The following is an 18,253-nucleotide window of genomic DNA, read 5'->3' on the forward strand; positions in this document are numbered from 1 at the left end:
GGCTGCTTGAGCTCAGGAGTTTGAGACCAGCCTGGGCAACATGGCAAAAACCTGTCTCTACTAAAAATACAAAAATTAGCTGTGCATGGTGGCATGCGTCTGTTGTCCCAGCTACTTTTGGAAGGCTGAGGTAGGAGGATGGCTTGAGCTGGGGAGGCGGAGGTTGCAGTGAGCAGAGATCATGCCACTGCATTCCAACCAAGGTGACAGAGACAGACCCTGTCTAAAAAAGGAAAAAGAAGCTTCTGTTTTAAGATGAGCATTTCTAAACATATGTTTACCTTTTCACTCTCCCCAAATATTAAGGTTTAACATTGAAATGACCCTCAGATGCTGAAAAGGAGTTAAAAATATCTAGACATATTTTGGCAATATTTATAAACTCCAAGCATCAGAAGGTCAATCTAAAAGCCACCTCTACTCCCCCACTACACACACGTATACACACATATGCATACATTTACCTGTAAGTGGAACAACACTCTTTAGAACAACAGTTGATTTTAAATTCAGATTTTAAATTAAAGTCTTCAAATTTCTAAGGAAAACTTACTTTAAGTCTAAATTTCTTTACCAAGTCAAACTAGCATAAAGGCAATATAAAGATATTTAAGAAGGGTACAGTACTCAGAAATGTACTATCTGTGAACTATTTTAGAAAAGGAGATGGGCTCAAGCAAAAATAAAGAAATAGAAAAATAAATTCAAAGACACTGGGAAGACTCGGGGTCCAAGAAAAAGTGAGGAGGAAATAAATCATTAAAACTATACTGCAACTGTAACACTTGTTAGTAAATGATATCTAAAAAATTATAGGCATCATGAAAAATTAATTTAAGAAACATGAAATATATAAAAATATGTATACATCTAAAACTATGTAAGGGTAGTGGATAAGAAGAGTAAAAAATAAGGAAACAAATGTGCTTCATTTATTATCTTGTTGGTGAAGTGAGTGATATGATATCAACACTGATTACTTATTGATTTTGATATAAAACTTCACTTTAAATGTAAGATGACAGCTGTCAGGACTATTGCTGCCATCATGTAAAGAGAAACTGCCTGAGAATAAGGACTACACAGAAGTAAGTTGAACTGAGAAACAGAGAAAGATATATTCCTGAAAAGATTATTTGAGCCCCCATGTCCACTAATTATGTAAGCCTGAACATTCAATGGCTTTTCAGCAGTCTGAGCCAGTAAATCCTCTCTTTCATTATCTACACTAATTTAAGTAGTTGATGTTTTCAGATAAGAAAGGAAATATAAAGTACCTACGCATTTATAAAAATTGATTTGAAGATCTAATTCATTGATTCCCAACTAGCAGCTGAGCCGCCTGGCTGCGGGGCATCTGGAAATAAGTGCAGGCACGTTTGTTGGTTACGAATTCTCACAAGCTAAAGATGCTGCAGGTCTGCAGTGCCCAGGATGACACTGTGCCAGAGGGAACTGCTCTGCCCAAATCAGCATCACCCCATTGAGAAGCACTGACCTAGATGAACTGATCACCTAGAAATTTAAGAATTACCCAGATTTGGTCAGGCGCGGTGGCTCACACCTGTAATCCCAGCACGTTGGGAGGCCAAGGTGGGTGGATCACAAGGTCAAGAGATTAAGACCATCCTGGCCAACACGGTGAAACCCCATCTCTACTAAAAATACAAAAAGTAGGCAGGCGTGGTGGTGTGTGCCTGTAGTACCAGCTACTTGGGAGGCTGAGGCAGGAGAATTGCTTGAACCTGAGAGACAGAGGTAGCAGTGAGCCGAGATCGTGCCACTGCATTCCACCCTAGTGACAGAGCGAGACTATGTCTCAGGAAAAAAAAAATTACCCAGATTTGCTTGTCTGAAAATAATAAATCTTCTATATTATCAAAAAGTTCCTCAAAAAAGTCTAACCTCATTCCCCACTTGTTTCCTCTATTCCAGGGTTATCTTTTCAAAACACAAATCTGATCTTACACTTCTAGCTTACAAGCCTTAATTTAAAACTCCCTCCCAGGCCTGAGTGACTTGGCCCTTCCAGGGCCTTTCTACACAGAAGCACACTGTTCCCCCATCCCCTAAAGTAGACTCCTCTTTCCTCTTTGCCTGTGTAACTTCCACACAACCACCAGACCAAAGTCACAGTATCAGGAAAGCTTGCCACAGCCTCCCCAGCTCCACTAGATCCCATCATGAGCTTTCAGAGCACTGTTATGCTCCTTTATAGGCCTGACTCTGACTGCAGTTTCACAGTTATGTTGATATTTGGCTCATGTCTGTCTCCCCACAGACTAAAAGATCAATGAGGACAGAGGCTGTGAAGGGCTTTGCTCACCATTTGATAACCCCAGTTACCATGCATTATAAGACTATAACAGATTCCCAAGAAACATTATAGCAGAAAAGGGTGAATGAAAACTTGAAGGATCCAATGTCATAGAAGAAACTGAAAAGAGAGTCAGAGACCTACCCCTAATAAGACCCCAATGGGGTCTTAATTATTCTTAATTATACTTAATTCTTAATTATTCTTAATTTCTTAATTATATGCATCATGAAAAATTAATTTAAGAAACATGAAGTATATAAAAATATTTATATATCTAAAACTATGTAAGGGTAGTGGATAAGAAGAGTAAAAAAAAAGGAAACAAATGTGCTTCATTTATTATCTTGTTGGGGTCGTATTAGCTGATTTGTATCAAACATTAAGGGAACAATAACGGAACAAACATTGGTATCAAACATTAAGGGAATAAATAATAAGTATACTTAAACCACTTTAGACCACAGAAAGGAACGGAACATTTCTTAGCTCATTTTATAAGCGTAGCATAACCCAATACCGATACAACCCAAGGATAGAAAAAAAGAAACATTGAGCAATCTGATGAATGAATATAGATGCAAAACTTGGAAATAAATATTAACACCCAATCCAGGAATAAAGAAAACATTACAATTGAATAGCCTTTATGCCAGGAATGTAAGAGTGGTTCAACGTTGAGTAATAATACAGGTGTCTACTCCAATCATTTTTTAAATAGCTTATCAAAATTTGATAATACTGAACACCAAATCAGATGCAAACTCACAGAAAATTAGGAATAGAAGAAAATGTTTTAAAATTGATAAATTATATCTGCTGTGGATCCACAGCAAATATACATAGCAATGAAATGTGAGAGGTACACACATCAAGAAAAATCAATATATCCCTTTGTTGATTTCTGTTGCTTCCAATGAAATGTGGGAGGTACACACATCAAGAAAAATAAATATATTCCCTTGTTGATTTATGTTGCTTCCAATGAAATGTGGGAGGTACACACATCAAGAAAAATCAGTATATCCCCTTATTGATTTCTGTTGCTTCCAATGAAATGTGGGAGGTACACATGTCAAGAAAAATCAATATATTCCCTTGTTGATTTCTGTTGCTTCCATTCAACAGTGTTCATCAGGTTGCAGCTAATACATTAACAGACACAAAGAAATAAGTACTGTACAAACTGGAAAAGAAGAACCACTAGAACCTCTACTATTGTGCATTATAAATCACTGTCCTCTATCTTGAAAACTAAAGACTATAAACTGGAAAAATGAGTTAACTATGGGGGACCATAATCAATACATTCACTCAAGAAATATTTAAAAAAAAAAACCTGAAAATAAGTAAATGTCTTTGGCTAGGAAGACTCCATGTGCTGAAGATATCAAGTTTTCTATAAATTTAAGGCAATTCCTATATAAATTACACAACATAATGAACTGAGATTCATCACAGGAGTGCAAGGTTACTTTAACGTAAAACAATCAATTGATGTAATATACACTATCAATAGAATTAAAAGTAAAAACCATATGATCATCTACACTGATGCACAAAAATTATTTGACAAAATGTAACACACTTGCGTGATAAAAACACTCAATAAACTAGGAATAAAAGGGAATTTCATCAACCTGACAAAGGCCATCTATGATAAAGCCACAAATAACATCATATTTGATGGCAAAAAACTAAATGCTTCTCCCTTGAGATCAGGAATGAGATAAGAAGGTCCACACTTGCCACTTCTTTTCAGTATTGTGCTGTAGGTTCTAGCCAGGGCAATCATGCCAGAAAAAGAAATAAAACAACCTGGAATAGAAAGTAAGGAGTAAAACTGTCTCCAACTGGATATATATATCCACTAAGAAACTAAGAAACTATAGGAACTAATATATGAGTTCATCAAGCTTGCAGGATACATAATCAATATATAAAAACCAATGTTGTTTCTATATATTTGCAGTATAAAATCAAAAAATAAAACTAAGAAAACAATTCCATTTATAATAGCATTAAAAATAAAATACTTAGGAATAAATTGGCCAAAATAAAAGCAATACTTATTCTCCAAAACCACAAAACACTGTTGAAAAAAATTAAGATCTAGATAAATGGAAAAATACCTCACGTTCATGTATTAGAAGACTTAATTGTCTTTCAGTTGTTAAGATGGCAATACTTCAAATTGTTCTACAGATTCAACACAATTCCTATTAGCATTCCACCTGATCTCTTTGTAGAAATTGACCTGCTACTTCTAAAACTTAAATGTATTTGATAGGTACCCAGAAGAGCTAAAAGAATCTTGAAAAGTTGGGGAACTCACACTTCCTAATTTCAAAAGTTACTACAAAACCACAGTAATCAAGAAAGTGTACTGGCATTACCACAGAAATATAGAGCAACAGAATAGCATCAAGAGTCCAGAAATAAAACCACATTTTATGTTCAACTGATGTGCTGGGGAAAACTTGATAGCTACATGGAAATGAATGAAACTGGACCTTTACCAAACATCATATATAAAACTAACTCAAAACAGATCAAAGACCTAAATATAAGAGTTAAAAACCCTACAACTCTTAGAAGAAAATATCTGAGTAAATTTGCATGATCTCTGATTTGGCTTAGATATAAAACTAAAAGCATAAACAGCAAAAGAAAAAAATAGCTAAATTGGATTTCATCGAAATCTTTGTGCCTCAAAAGACACTATCAAGAAAGTGAAAAGGCAACCTACCAAAATGGGAGAAAATATTAGCAAAGCAATTATGAGACAAGGGAGTTATAGCTAGAATATATGAAGAACTCCTAATGAGCCAATGATAAAAAGTGGTCAATGGCTCTGAATAGACATCTCTCCTAAGACAACATACATGCGGCCAATAAACACAAGAAAAGATACTCAACATCATTAGTCATTAGAGAAATACTAATTGAAACCACACTGAGATAGCAGTTTACACCCATTATAATGAAGAAGTCAGATAATAACAAGTGTTGGTGAGGATGTGGAGAAATCAGAACCCTTGTGCACAGCTGTTGGGAATGAAAAGTGGTGCAACTGCCATAGAAAGTTTGACAGTTCTTCAAAAAGTGAAACACAGAACTATTATATGACCCAGCAATTCCACTCCTAGGTATACACCCCAAACCATGGAAAACAGGCATTCAAACCAAAACCTGTAGAGGAATGTTCACAGTAGCACTATGTACAAGAGCTAAGATGTGGAAACAACCCAAATGTCTATCAATTGATGAATGGATTTTTTAAATGTGGTACGTATATCCATAAAATGGAATATTATTTGGTCATAAAAATGAATGAGGTACTGACACATGCACAGTATGTAATTTTGAAAACAGTATGCTAGGTGAAAGACGCCAAGGCACAAAAGGCTACATATTATGTGATTCTTTTCAGACAGAATGCCCAGAATTGGTAAACCCACGGAGAAAGAGAGTAGACAATGGTTGCTTAGGGCTGGTGAGGCAAGGGGAAATAGGGGTGTAAGGAAGTGATAAGCTAAGGAGATAATAGCTAAAAAGGGTATCCAAGTTGCTTTATGAGTTAATGAAAATGTTCTAAAATTGATTGATGATAGTTGCACATATCCATGATTATACTAAAAACCACTGAATCGAACACTTTAAATGGATAAGCTGTATATACGTAAACTACACTTCAATAAAGCTGTTTTTAAAAGAAAATAGTAATAATACAAAGAACAAGCAATAAGTGCTTCTTGTACCCCTAGTATAAGCTCGATGTCAGTCTACATTGTAACTTTATATTTTTCTTAAAGGTATTCACTGATTTACAAATTCCTTCAGTTGTTTCATAACGAGAAGTTATTTTAATGTACAATTCTTTTATTTTTGTCTAGATAAAACTATAGAAATAACTTATCACAGAAAGAACGTGCTGAAGTTAATAACCTGTGTTATTCTCTAATTACCCTTAGTAAACTTCCTGTCTCTACAAGACATTGCACAAAGCACACTTCATACTTGTCTTTTACTGTCAAATAAAAAAAAAAAATCTTATCAGTATGCGACATAAAATTGCTAGATGAGAAAACTCTTTATTGCAGAAGGGTACTGTATTTTGAGATGGACCAGAAAAATGAGGAGAAAGAGCATTTATTAAAGCACGTAACAGGGCACAAATGGTACCAAGAAAGCCTGGGCATCCATGGCATACACCCACACATTCTGACAACTAGAAGCCACTTCTGAAAGAAGTTTCACTAGAGACCTAAAAGTACTCAGCAGCATAGGGAAATATGCCTATGACTCTACGTCATACAGCTTTCGGCTCAAAAGTGCCTGATAGCCATCTAAGAGAAAGGAATAATTAAGACTAGAACTAAGCAGAATGAACTTGGAGATCAGGAAAAAATCAATGGAGAATTCCTAACATATCCCATATATAAGAGGTGTTTTGAAGAATATAGAAAGAAACCAAATGTCTTTTCTAAGTCTGGCTCTCCATTAAAAAAGAAAAGCTCTGAGCTTTTTAAAAACGTTATTCAAACTTACTGCCCCAAAATTAAAAGAAGTGACAAACAGATCAAGGTGTGAATTCCTAAGCACCACATTTTCATAATATTAAAAGTGCCTGTGGATAAAAAAGTGTAAATGTTATGTCATATATTAGCACCATGGGTCTAAGGGTTAAATAAAATCATACTCAGAACCAAAACCACCTACCATTATGTGTTCAAGTAGAGAATCTATTGCAACTATGTTATCAAAATATGTTCTGAAAAAAAGAAACAAAAGTCCTGTAAATAATTTTATTAGATCACAGTACATATTACACTTTGAATACATTTCTTGGTTTTGTCTACATCTAAATAAAAAACATAAATATCATTTGATTTTTGTGATTTGGTAAAAAAAAATCAGTACTGTAATATTATTTTAAAGAGATAAATGAAACTTTATCATTGACCTTAGAGTGAGGGCTCTATAATTCCAGAGAATGCAATCAGTATTTATTTTATTGACAAGTATCAGTGTAGAGAGAAAGTGTGTTGCATTTAACAAAGTACGCAGAAATAAAATTGCACCTACCATATTTAATATTTTCATTAATAATGCTGATCTAAAATAAAAATATTTAAATGTGCTAAATCTCATCAATAGTTAAATATAAATTATCACTGAAAACTGGAGAAAGTTCGTACTTAAAGTGTACTGAGAAAGTAATGTAATTCCGTTGAGAAGAAATGTCAGCATACAAGTAATGCTAAGGATCTAATGACTTTATATGAGTCTATATTCATTGTTATGAACAGCAAGTAAATGTTTCAGAGGCAAATAGTGCATATACTAAAATGTAAACCTGAAAAAATGTAAATCAATATGCATGTAATATATAGAAAATGTAAAGAAGGACTCTTAAGATAGACTCCACTGGCTAGGTAGTGCTTTACCTAGTTGGCTTAGGTATCCAAAGAGAGCTTTTTCAGTCCCATACTACTTTAATTTTATTATTTCAAAAACTAACTGTAACATAAACTAGTAACTTCAAACTAATTAATGAGGATCAATAACAATTACTGACGGGTAAATTGTTAGGTGCATTTACAGTGACACGTGAGACATCACATGTCATCATTGCTGCTGGAGGACACAGAGGAAAAACTACATTATTACTTCAGTAAACTTGGAGGAGGACATGACCCTAAAGTTACCATGTCCTGGGGCATATTTTAGATTTCAATGATTAATTATATGGGTCAGATATATAGACGATGTCCCCTGTAGTAAATAAAAGCAATAAAAATATGTGATTTAATAAATATCTATTATATAATTGCTTCCACTGTCAGTCAAAGGGAGTTTTTCTAGGCCAAACCAGGGAAATAGAACATTTTCTCGGAAATGATAACTGAGATACTATACCTGGGAAAATGTAAATAACAATAATAATAATGTTTAACTTACTGACATTATTAGAAAAACCAATTAGGACTTTTTGTAAAAAAATAAGCCAGAACATTTTCCCTCCCACTGCAGCCAGTATTCTCCTGCAAAAATAGAGATATTTAGTGTCTTTAACATATTCTAAGAGACTCTATTTAGAAAATATACATCAAAATTGAAAATTAAGATAATCACATATATATCTGCAATCCTTCACTTTAGAGTGAACGTGAATGAGAGTATAACTCTACAGTCCACAATGATTAACCATTCTTCCCAGACTACTTGTGAAGATGGATCTTCAGTTAGCAGCTGCAACAGACGATAGTCTATTTCTGCCACAGGCTGCCCTTAATTTAAACCGTTGATTAATAAGAGCTACTACATCCCTAGAAATGAACACTTACTTTGATACGTCGAGTAGAAAGTCATTCAATTCAGTCTGTTTGGCAAGGCCTCTGCATACCTACCATATAAAATAATAGCTACAATTATAAGAGATTTCTGCTTATTTAAAAATAAAACTTCCAGAATACTAAGTACCTTATTTATTGAAAGAAGGCCTAACACAATCACTTGGATTATAATGTAATAATATCAATAACCATTAATATTTACTGAATACTTAAATGTGCTAAGCATTGTTCTAAGCACTTTATATTTATTGTTTCAAGCACCAAAAAACATTATAGGTTTGGAAGTTACATTTCATAATGGAGTTATAAAGATGTTAAAAACCTTACTGAGGCTTCAGAACTAATAAGTGATAGAAGCACCATTCAGGTCCGGGTACACTACCCAAGTCCCTCTTTAGAACTACTTTACACTGTACTTCTAAAAACTGTAGTTGAGCACATATTCCACCTACACTTCATAATTCAAGAGTCCTTTCCACTCGTTCTATTATACTACAGCTCGATTTTTCTTCCTAGCATACAGTTCCTCCCTCATCAGCTTCAATTTGCTGAAACGGAAGTAGAAAAATAAAACCACCACCAAAAAAATTAAAAGAGAGAGGGAGAAGATACAAAGAACGCTATATTGCTACCATGTTCTTGAACTTTAAAGTCTAACTACCAGTAAAACTCTAAGTAGTTTGTCAGTTTTACATTAGGTAATATCTTCAAGAGAACCAGATATCTTAAAGTTAGAATGTTTCACAGACCACTTAGAGGAAAATTTAACTTAAGAAATGGAATCGGCCGGGCGTGGTGGCTCAAGCCTGTAATCCCAGCACTTCGGGAGGCCGAGACGGGCGGATCACGAGGTCAGAAGATCGAGACCATCCTGGCTAACACGGTGAAACCCCGTCTCCACCAAAAAATACAAAAAACTAGCCGGGCGAGGTGGCGGGCGCCTGTAGTCCCAGCTACTCGGGAGGCTGAGGCAGGAGAATGGCGTGAACCCGGGAGGCGGAGCTTGCAGTGAGCCGAGATCGCGCCACAGCACTCCAGCCTGGGCAACACAGCGAGACTCCGTCTCAAAAAAAAAAAAAAAAAAAAAAAGGAATGGAATCATAAAAATATCAATGCAACTCCAGTAGAAGATTATTCCTAGATTTTCAGCACGACATATGCCATTTATTGCATAAATACATATATATACACACACACATATATATGCATTATACATACATATATATATGTGAATGCACACACATGTAATTGCAGAATATTTAAGGCAGGGAGTAAGTAAATATAACTGATTAAATTAAAATTTCTAGAAATAATAGAATATTATAATGTCCCAAAATAAGGCATTAGGTGACTTAACCTCTACTCCAGTCTTCAATGCTGTGCTCTAAAAACATTCTTCTCCCTTAGGAAGCCCCTGTAAAAACACCCCAAAGACTCACCTGCACCTGATGTATTGCTACTGAAGCCCAGGCAAGATTTGCTGTTGCAACCTAAAAAAAATTAGAAACACATACCTATAAGTAATAATATGTATTTTATATATGTATATAACAAGCTTTTATTAGTCACATGTAGTCATCTCAACAAAGGACTGGGGCATACATGTATATGAAGAATTTTCTGAGGTCACTGAGCTTTTGAACATTTTCCAAACACAAAGCACCAAATATTTACAAGGTTTTTCTTTTATATTTTTCCCCTTCTATTTAATTGACTTTAATGTTCTCTTGTTCATCTTAATTTGGAATAAAATGAAAAACAAACTGATTGTTAAGAGAGCTGTAGCCCAATGATTTTAACAAAATTATTATTTTTCAGTTTAACAAAAATGCTATTGAAAAGTAATCTAATGACCACTTTAAATAATGAAATATTTCTAAAATGTAAAAATCAAATATATATTTTATATATATATATATATGCACACATCAGCTAACAAGTTCCTCAAAATTACTAGCTATTCTACTTTTATTATTCACTCATTCAACAAATATTCATGAGTGTCTATTATGTACCAGGCACTATTCTAGGTGCTGGAGGTACTGTAGTAAATAACAGAAATGGAGTAGCTTTCAGTGTACTTCAGGGAGAAGCACAAGCAAGGAAATAAGTATAGCATATAATATACTAGATGGTGACAGGTGCTACAGAGTAAAAGCAGCAGATAGAGGGAAAGAAATACTGGATAGGAGCCAATCAAATGTACATGAAGTGTTCAGGGAGGGCCTTATAGATAAGGCAACATTTGAGGAAATTCCAAAGGATGTGGCTGTGAGGGGGATAAGTGGAGAGAAGAAAAAATGTAAAGGCCTGAGTAGTAGCCTGTCAGCCTTGCCTGAGGATGCAGCATGGCTGGAGTGAGTGAGGGACAGGTGGGGTAGCAGGAGATGGGTTCATTCAGGCAAGTAGACAGGAGTTGGGCCACTGAAGGGAATTGGTTCATACTGGATGTGATAAATATCATGTTAATATTTGCTTTTAGTATTAATGAGCCAATTCAGTGAATAGTGAATGGAATTCAAATGTATTTGACACTAGAGCCTTTTATTCAGGAAACAAGCTAAGGAAAAGACATTTTAAAGAAAACATAAAGACAACCAGAGTGCGAAACGTCTCCAAGGTCATTCTACTACTTTCTATGACTCAGAATATGGCATACCTTTTATTGTTATACTGGATTTTACTTAACAAAAGGACCATATTTCTTATGTAACCAGTTTCCTCTCTAAACAGAAACAGGTTTTAGAATCATCATTATTAGTATCAAAACACTGTTAAGCAAATTGTGATTTTAAATATTCATTCATGTATTTTCAGTTTAGTATTACTTAGCAATACTAACAAGCACTTTCAGTAAGCTAGGTACAACTAAAAATTCTAACATGCAGCGTTTAAAGAGCTCACCTCCTGGTGACTAAGACAGAAGGCTTCTTTGCCCCAGTGCCGATACAGCTCAAGAATACCAATCAAGTCACCAATTGCAGTGACAATTGGTAAGCAAAGAACAGACTGGATACGAGTCCCTGATTCCAGTCCAGTACCTCTTGGAAATCGCTCATCCTGAAAAACAAAAAGAGAAAAAGACATCAATTCAGTGACATGATCATTAAGTTATGATTCTTATTTCTATCAGAAATTGCCATGATACTTGTAATCAATAATAAGCAGTACTTTTCAAAGGAAAACTAAATGATGATAGCCACCATCAATCTTATGTAAGGAAATGCTTACTTTTTCATGGAACTTATACCCAAATATTGCTTTAACATTTCTTTATCCTTATGCAGTATACATTGAATGAATGATGAATGTTAATTTCATATAATAAAAATAATCATAAATGCTGACATCATCTTGTATGTGCTAGAACACTCTCAGGGTATTTACAGGTACAATGCCACAGAGAAAATTACTCCAAATGTAAACACTATGTGAAGAAAATTATATGTAAACTTTTTTTCTACTTTTAAGCCTAGAGTAACACAAAAGTGTATGTTAACAACAGTCATTCTAATTGAATCTCAAAGGCCTATAGTAAGTATTCAAATCATCTAATAATGATCAATTATTTATCATAAGAAATGAAATTGGTTCTTTGATTTTTTTTAATAATTTTCTAGCTTAGTAAAGTTACTCAAAGGAAGTACAGGGAAATTGAATGAATTAATATCAAAAGCACCAATTCTATTTATTCAAATTCTACTATCTGTAAGAAGCTATCAGGATGAATTAGAGCGTCATGAAATAGTGTAACTCTGTACTTGTTATTTACAGATCTTTTGAAAATGTACATACACAATAGAACATTTTCAAATGAGAAGTTATATAGCATTGGCCCTCCTCTCTCCTTCCCTCCCTTCTTTCCCTTCTCTCTTTCTGTCTCTTCCTTCCTTTCTCTAGCTACCCAATTTATTCAAGGTCATACAAACAATGGTGGAAAAATCAAAACTAAAACCGAGGATTTATGGCTCCTATTAGCACTTAGAGCAATTTTTTTTATACCTGTATACTGTTACCTTTAAAATCTATATTCCATGTCATAAAATTTCATTAAAATGTCCACATGTACTGTGGAAGACTAGACTGAGGGCTCCAACTTGTCTAGTTTCTCTGTACCTATGTCCTTTGTTAAGGATCAATACCAAGTCTGGGCCTGTCCATGTGATTTGCTCTGGTTAATGGGAGGGTAGTAAATTTGATGTAAGCAGAGACTTGAAAACTCACTTGTACCTTTCACACTACTTCTTTCAGACTCCTGCTACCATGCCAAAAACAAGCCAGGATAGCCTTACTGGAAGGGGATGAGAGGCACAGGGAAAGCAGAGGGCATAAGAGGCCAGCCAGCACCTAACTGATGGCCAGCTGACCTCAGACACATAGGCAAGCCCAACTGACAGCAGTCCAGATAAGCAGAACAACCCAGTCCTTAGATTCATAAGAAATAACATGTGGCTACCGTATGACACCACTAAAATTTGAGGTAATTTGTCATACAGCAATAGCTAACTCATTCATATGCATCCTAGCAAAATATGAAACATAAAACAGTAATCATTTAGTTTACATTCATATAAATATACACGGTATTTTTGTGTTAACTGTACCGGCATGTGTTGAAATAAGAACTGTGCAAATTTAGCTCTTAGTTGGTAAAGGGAATTTTCTGAGTACAAAAAATTAACTTACACATCAATATACTGATCTGTAACTAGCTTTAAAGCTTTTAAAAATGAAACAGTTTAAATTATACCATCAAAATGATATGCCATCTTTCTTAATTAAATACTTCAGGTTAAAAAGATCACACAGAGTCAAAAAGCCACTTACTCCAAGGATGTCTTCTACTAGCAATGTCTTCCTGGACTTGGCCACATAAGCAGAGATGGTGGTGCCCTGAGTGATGGGCCCAGCAGGGATGAGGCGGGGTTTTCCTTCCTTTATCCCAGGTGGTGTGAATATGCACAGGCTCTAGGGAGAAGAAAAGATGTTTTACAGACTGTCCTGTACATATGCATAGTACAAAAAGACACACGTGAGTCTTACTCAATAGTCATAATAAATCTGTGAGTCAATTAAAAGAAGAGTCATAACATGAGGAAAGGTGCTTTGCCATGATCAAACCAGATTATCTAAAGTGAAACTATCTCACATTTCCAATTCACAAAAAATGCAAACTCATATGTAAAATTTGAATGTACAGGCACAGAAACACTCGTCAAATAGCCTCCTATTCTGATACACAGAAAAGAATGAAATCAGAAAAAATACCTCCCGTGATTGGGATCAAGATTCTATCAGACCACAAACACACACAGGGTCCAGCCTCCCTATAGACTTGATACATGTTACCTGAAGATAGAATCAGTAGCCGCAAGTCAAGTGATTTGCTTACATTCTTCATTTTCATTAGAAATCTTCCCTTCTCAGAACTTTCTCTTTATAAGACTCACTCACATTGCTTCGATGGCTAGTTTATAAAACTGCAGATTCAGAATACTCTAGATGAAAAATTTGCTCTTCTCTGAGCAAAAATCTTGACAAAATCTGAGTGATCCTTCCCCTTTCAAATGACAGGGTGGGAAGTAATGTCCTGAAACTATTTTAAAATAAATCGTTTTTTAAAAATAGAATCAGTTATTTTGATGAAATCCAAACATATGTTAAAACTACTTTCTACTAAATAAGAATTGCTACTTAAATCACATAGAAATTGGGGGCAGTGTTTTGACATAATTGTATTACGATTATCTACAAAATTTGAAAATACTAAGGTTTAGGTAAATTTCCCACAGACTTCACTTTATTTTATCTTATGTTGGATTACTCTAAGAACGAAGACAATCTGAAGCAGTAAGTATTCGACAGCCCTCTTAACCTAAGTACCTTTCTACAATACTTGTTATTATGAAGGTAGCTCCAAGGATGAGACAGATATATTTATTAACTTATCAGGTAAGTGGTTTTTAAGCTTTGTAAAATTACAGAACTCTTTCTTTCAACATGTTAAAATCAAAAGAGAATGAACCCCATTAACTTGACTTAATAAATCCCATAAACTTGGTTTAATGAACAAGGAGGAAGGGAGAGGAAAGCAAGGCTTTGCTTTAACCCTGGGTGCTTTAAATTAATAACAAGTATAAATGATTAGAAGTTAAGTTCAAAATACCTGCATTTCCAAGTATATCTACATAGGGCTGTGCTTAAGTCGTATTTGCTGTTAAGTACAATGCATGTGAAAAATGTATTTTAAGTAATTATTTTGAAAAGAACGAAGCTATTTAATATGTTCAAATAGAAAGTATATACTTATGGATTAAAATTTTCATATATGATGAATGACAGTTGCAACTTAGTTATTCTTTAAAAGGCTAGAAAAACCATTTTCTAGTTACTATAACTACATTAGGCACCAATATACATATGGCATAGAGTAAGACTCTCGTTAGATTCAATATCTATCATTGTCCAAATACAATTCAGTTTGTCACCCTTTCTTAAGACAGAACGAGTAGAAAGGTAATTCAAGAACAAAAAGGAGATAAATGCAAGAAAAAAAAATTAAAAAGTGGCATATTTAGAATGAAGAAAAATTAGAATTGACAATGATTTTCTCAGACTGTAAGGAAGCAACTGTCCCTTTTCTGTACCAAAGACAGAACTGCAGGAAGCGAACGTAAACTGAACCGAGTGGTTTAGATAACTCTTAAAGAAGAACATGTCATAATGAAAACAGAAGGTGAACTCTGGAGCAAGCCTCCAACAGTAGCTCTGAATTTTTGTGGGGGGTGTGGAGGGAGTCATAGTTTTTGGCTGCATTTGTTTGTTTGAAAAGGTAAAACACACATCTTTTTTTATGACTTAGCCATAGGCCCTTTAAGGCTGAATTTAATCGCATGTTCAAATTATATGTAGCTTCATAATCCAATAATAACGGACTATCTTATACATTCCTACATTATTAGATGATCATATATTCAGTATTATAAAATATGTACTGCTTCTGTGTAGGTTTCATATGATACACAAGTAACAGATAAGCAAATACTGTGCCCGAGAGTGTATGGAAAGCTCTTCTATTTATTAAGTTTGCTGAAAATAAAAGGTTTAGAAGTCTTTTAACTACTTGCCAGAATATGAAAAACTTCTCCATGTAGTTAAAAAATAATTATCAAAAATCGACTAATACTTTATAGTGGAAGCTTCATACTTGTTTTCCTAATTAGCTCATGATTTTTGTTCACATTAATCAAACAGAAATGTTTCCAATGAGAGCTGAGGATAAATGCTAACAAAACATTGAATATATAGCGATATGAAGGCCAAAAACTCCAGCATAAGGGAAAATGAAGCCTAACTTCACAACACACACTTGTTTCTGACATGTTTTCATGGCTCCACTTTCCCTCCTTTATATTAGTGGTTCCCTACTCTGTTGTTTTCGTTTCATTTGCCTCCAAACAATTTACCTGCAAAAGCTCCCTTTTTAACATTCATTTCTAATTGAGGATCAGTCACTGGTTGGAATCACATGTTTTGCAGAAGTATTTTTTTAAAGGATTTTTGTAGTTGAATGCATTGATAGGTAGCTACCTGTTACAAATATAAAAAGTCAATAATGAACCTCTAAAATAGAGGTTGAATTTTACACATATTCAGGGCTAGGGAAAAGTTAATTCAAACTCCCTTTATTCCACAGATACTGTCAAGTAGGAGGTCATGGACTGAATCATCATTTTCCCACTGATTGAACTGTCACCTTCATCATACATTTCATCCTCAAATATGCTTTTTTTTAATTTTTAATTTTTTTTGAGACAGAGTTTTGCTTTTGTTGCCCAGGCTGGAGTGCAATGGTGCAATCTTGGCTCACTGCAACCCTTGCCTCCTGGGTTCAAGCGATACTCCTGCCTCAGCCTCCCGAGTAGCTGGGATTACAGGCATGTGCCACCACACCCGGCTAATTATGTATTTTTAGTAGAAATGGGATTTCTCCATGTTGATCAGGCTGGTCTCGGACTCCCGACCTCAGGTGATCCACCCCGCATTAGCCTCCCAAAGTGCTGGGATTACAGGTGTGAGCCACGGTGCCCCACCTATCCTTAAATATACTTGGGTCTGTTTCTGAATTCCCAATTCTGTATCATTGGGTTTACTTGTAGACCACAGTTTTAATTATTATAAAAAGTTTACAGTACATTTTGTGATTTGGCAAGGCAAATCCTGACTTAGTTCTTAGTATTTCAAAATAATCATGATTTATTTTATAAGCTATACACTTTGGCCTGGGCACAGTGACTCATCCTTATAATCCCAGGGCTTTTGGAGGCTGTGGTAGGAGGATGGCTTGAGACCAGGAGTTCAAGATCAGCCTGGGCAACATAGTGAGACCCCACCTCTACAAAAAATAAAAAAATTAGCTGGGTGAGGTGGTGCATGCCTGTAGCACTAGCTGCTCAGGAGGCCGAGGTGGGAGGATCACTTGAAGCCAGAAGTTTGAGGTTACAATGAGCTAAGATTGTGCTACTGTACTCCAGCGTGGGTGGCAGAGTGAGATCCTGCTTAAAAACAAAAAAACAAACAAACGAAAAAGATATATACTTTGCATTTCTCATTGGTGAAGTATCTACATGAATGCATTAATCATTAATAAAAGATTAATGTAAATAAGTTCTAAAGACATTTACACAGGAAATAGGGACTTCATTTTTCAAAATCAATATAATTGCTGACTTAAAGATTTAACTGGGATATTCAGATTAATAACATAAAAAACCTTATGCTCACTATTTTCATAGAAGGATGAATAAAAACACCAGACACTATTTTAAGAAGTATTAAGCCTCTTATCCATATATTTACAATATCAAATTTATCTATAATATCCAGAGTTGAACTGAGTCTTTAAGATTAACTCCTGCTCTACTATTGTATAAATATATGAAAACTGTAATTAGAACAAGCATCTTTTAGAGGCCAGAGATAAAAACCACAACTAAAAAATAAGGAAAACCTTTAAAGTTTCAAACATTAGCCACCTCTATCGTTTCCAGAGAAGAAAGTAACTGCCTTCAGGATATCTACTTGACCAAAGGCTGCTGTAGTTCTTTAGCATTTGAGAGTTCTAGAGGTGAAGGTGACCACTAGTCACTCCACCTCTCAACTAGCATCAATGAGACTGCCCAAAGAGTAGAAAATCAATCCTATCAGAGTCCAGGAAGTCCTAGGGGAGGAATCAGCTTTTAAATTCTTCTAAGAAACTCATTATAAGGTAGCTAATATTTTGTGGTAACAGCAAATTTTGGTATCTATTTCTAAAGAGATAATTTAAACTAGAAAAGATTGGGTGCACAAGTCATAATCAACAGGTTGGTTCAATAAAGGAATTAAAAACATTCAAATTATAAAAATGTAAATTTGGGGAAATAAACTGATTTGGTGGAAAATGAACAAGAGAATAGACTAATACAATTTAGAAAAATACCATCTTTTAATGAAATGGAAAAATCCAATTCATTGATATCAGCCAAATAGATGTTTACTTCACTTGGTTAACACTTGCCTTCATCTTTCTTTCCAT

General features: G+C 34.8%; 1 protein-coding gene across 8 annotated transcripts in view; it reads right to left on the reverse strand.

Moving 5' to 3' along the window:
• Positions 1 to 18,253, reverse strand: part of PDE10A (phosphodiesterase 10A) — a 669,061-nt gene that overhangs the window by 84,263 nt on the left and 566,545 nt on the right. For all 8 annotated transcript variants that reach the window (XM_050789384.1, XM_050789383.1, XM_050789385.1 and 5 more), the window contains 5 exons: positions 13,504 to 13,644; positions 11,581 to 11,736; positions 10,116 to 10,166; positions 8,668 to 8,726; positions 7,040 to 7,091 (listed from right to left, as the gene is read on the reverse strand). In XM_050789384.1, the coding sequence (XP_050645341.1) occupies positions 7,040 to 7,091; positions 8,668 to 8,726; positions 10,116 to 10,166; positions 11,581 to 11,736; positions 13,504 to 13,644 (459 nt within the window). The remainder of the gene's footprint in view (positions 1 to 7,039; positions 7,092 to 8,667; positions 8,727 to 10,115; positions 10,167 to 11,580; positions 11,737 to 13,503; positions 13,645 to 18,253) is intronic.

This window comes from Macaca thibetana, chromosome 4 (genome assembly GCF_024542745.1).
Source record: "Macaca thibetana thibetana isolate TM-01 chromosome 4, ASM2454274v1, whole genome shotgun sequence".
NCBI lineage: Eukaryota > Metazoa > Chordata > Mammalia > Primates > Cercopithecidae > Macaca > Macaca thibetana.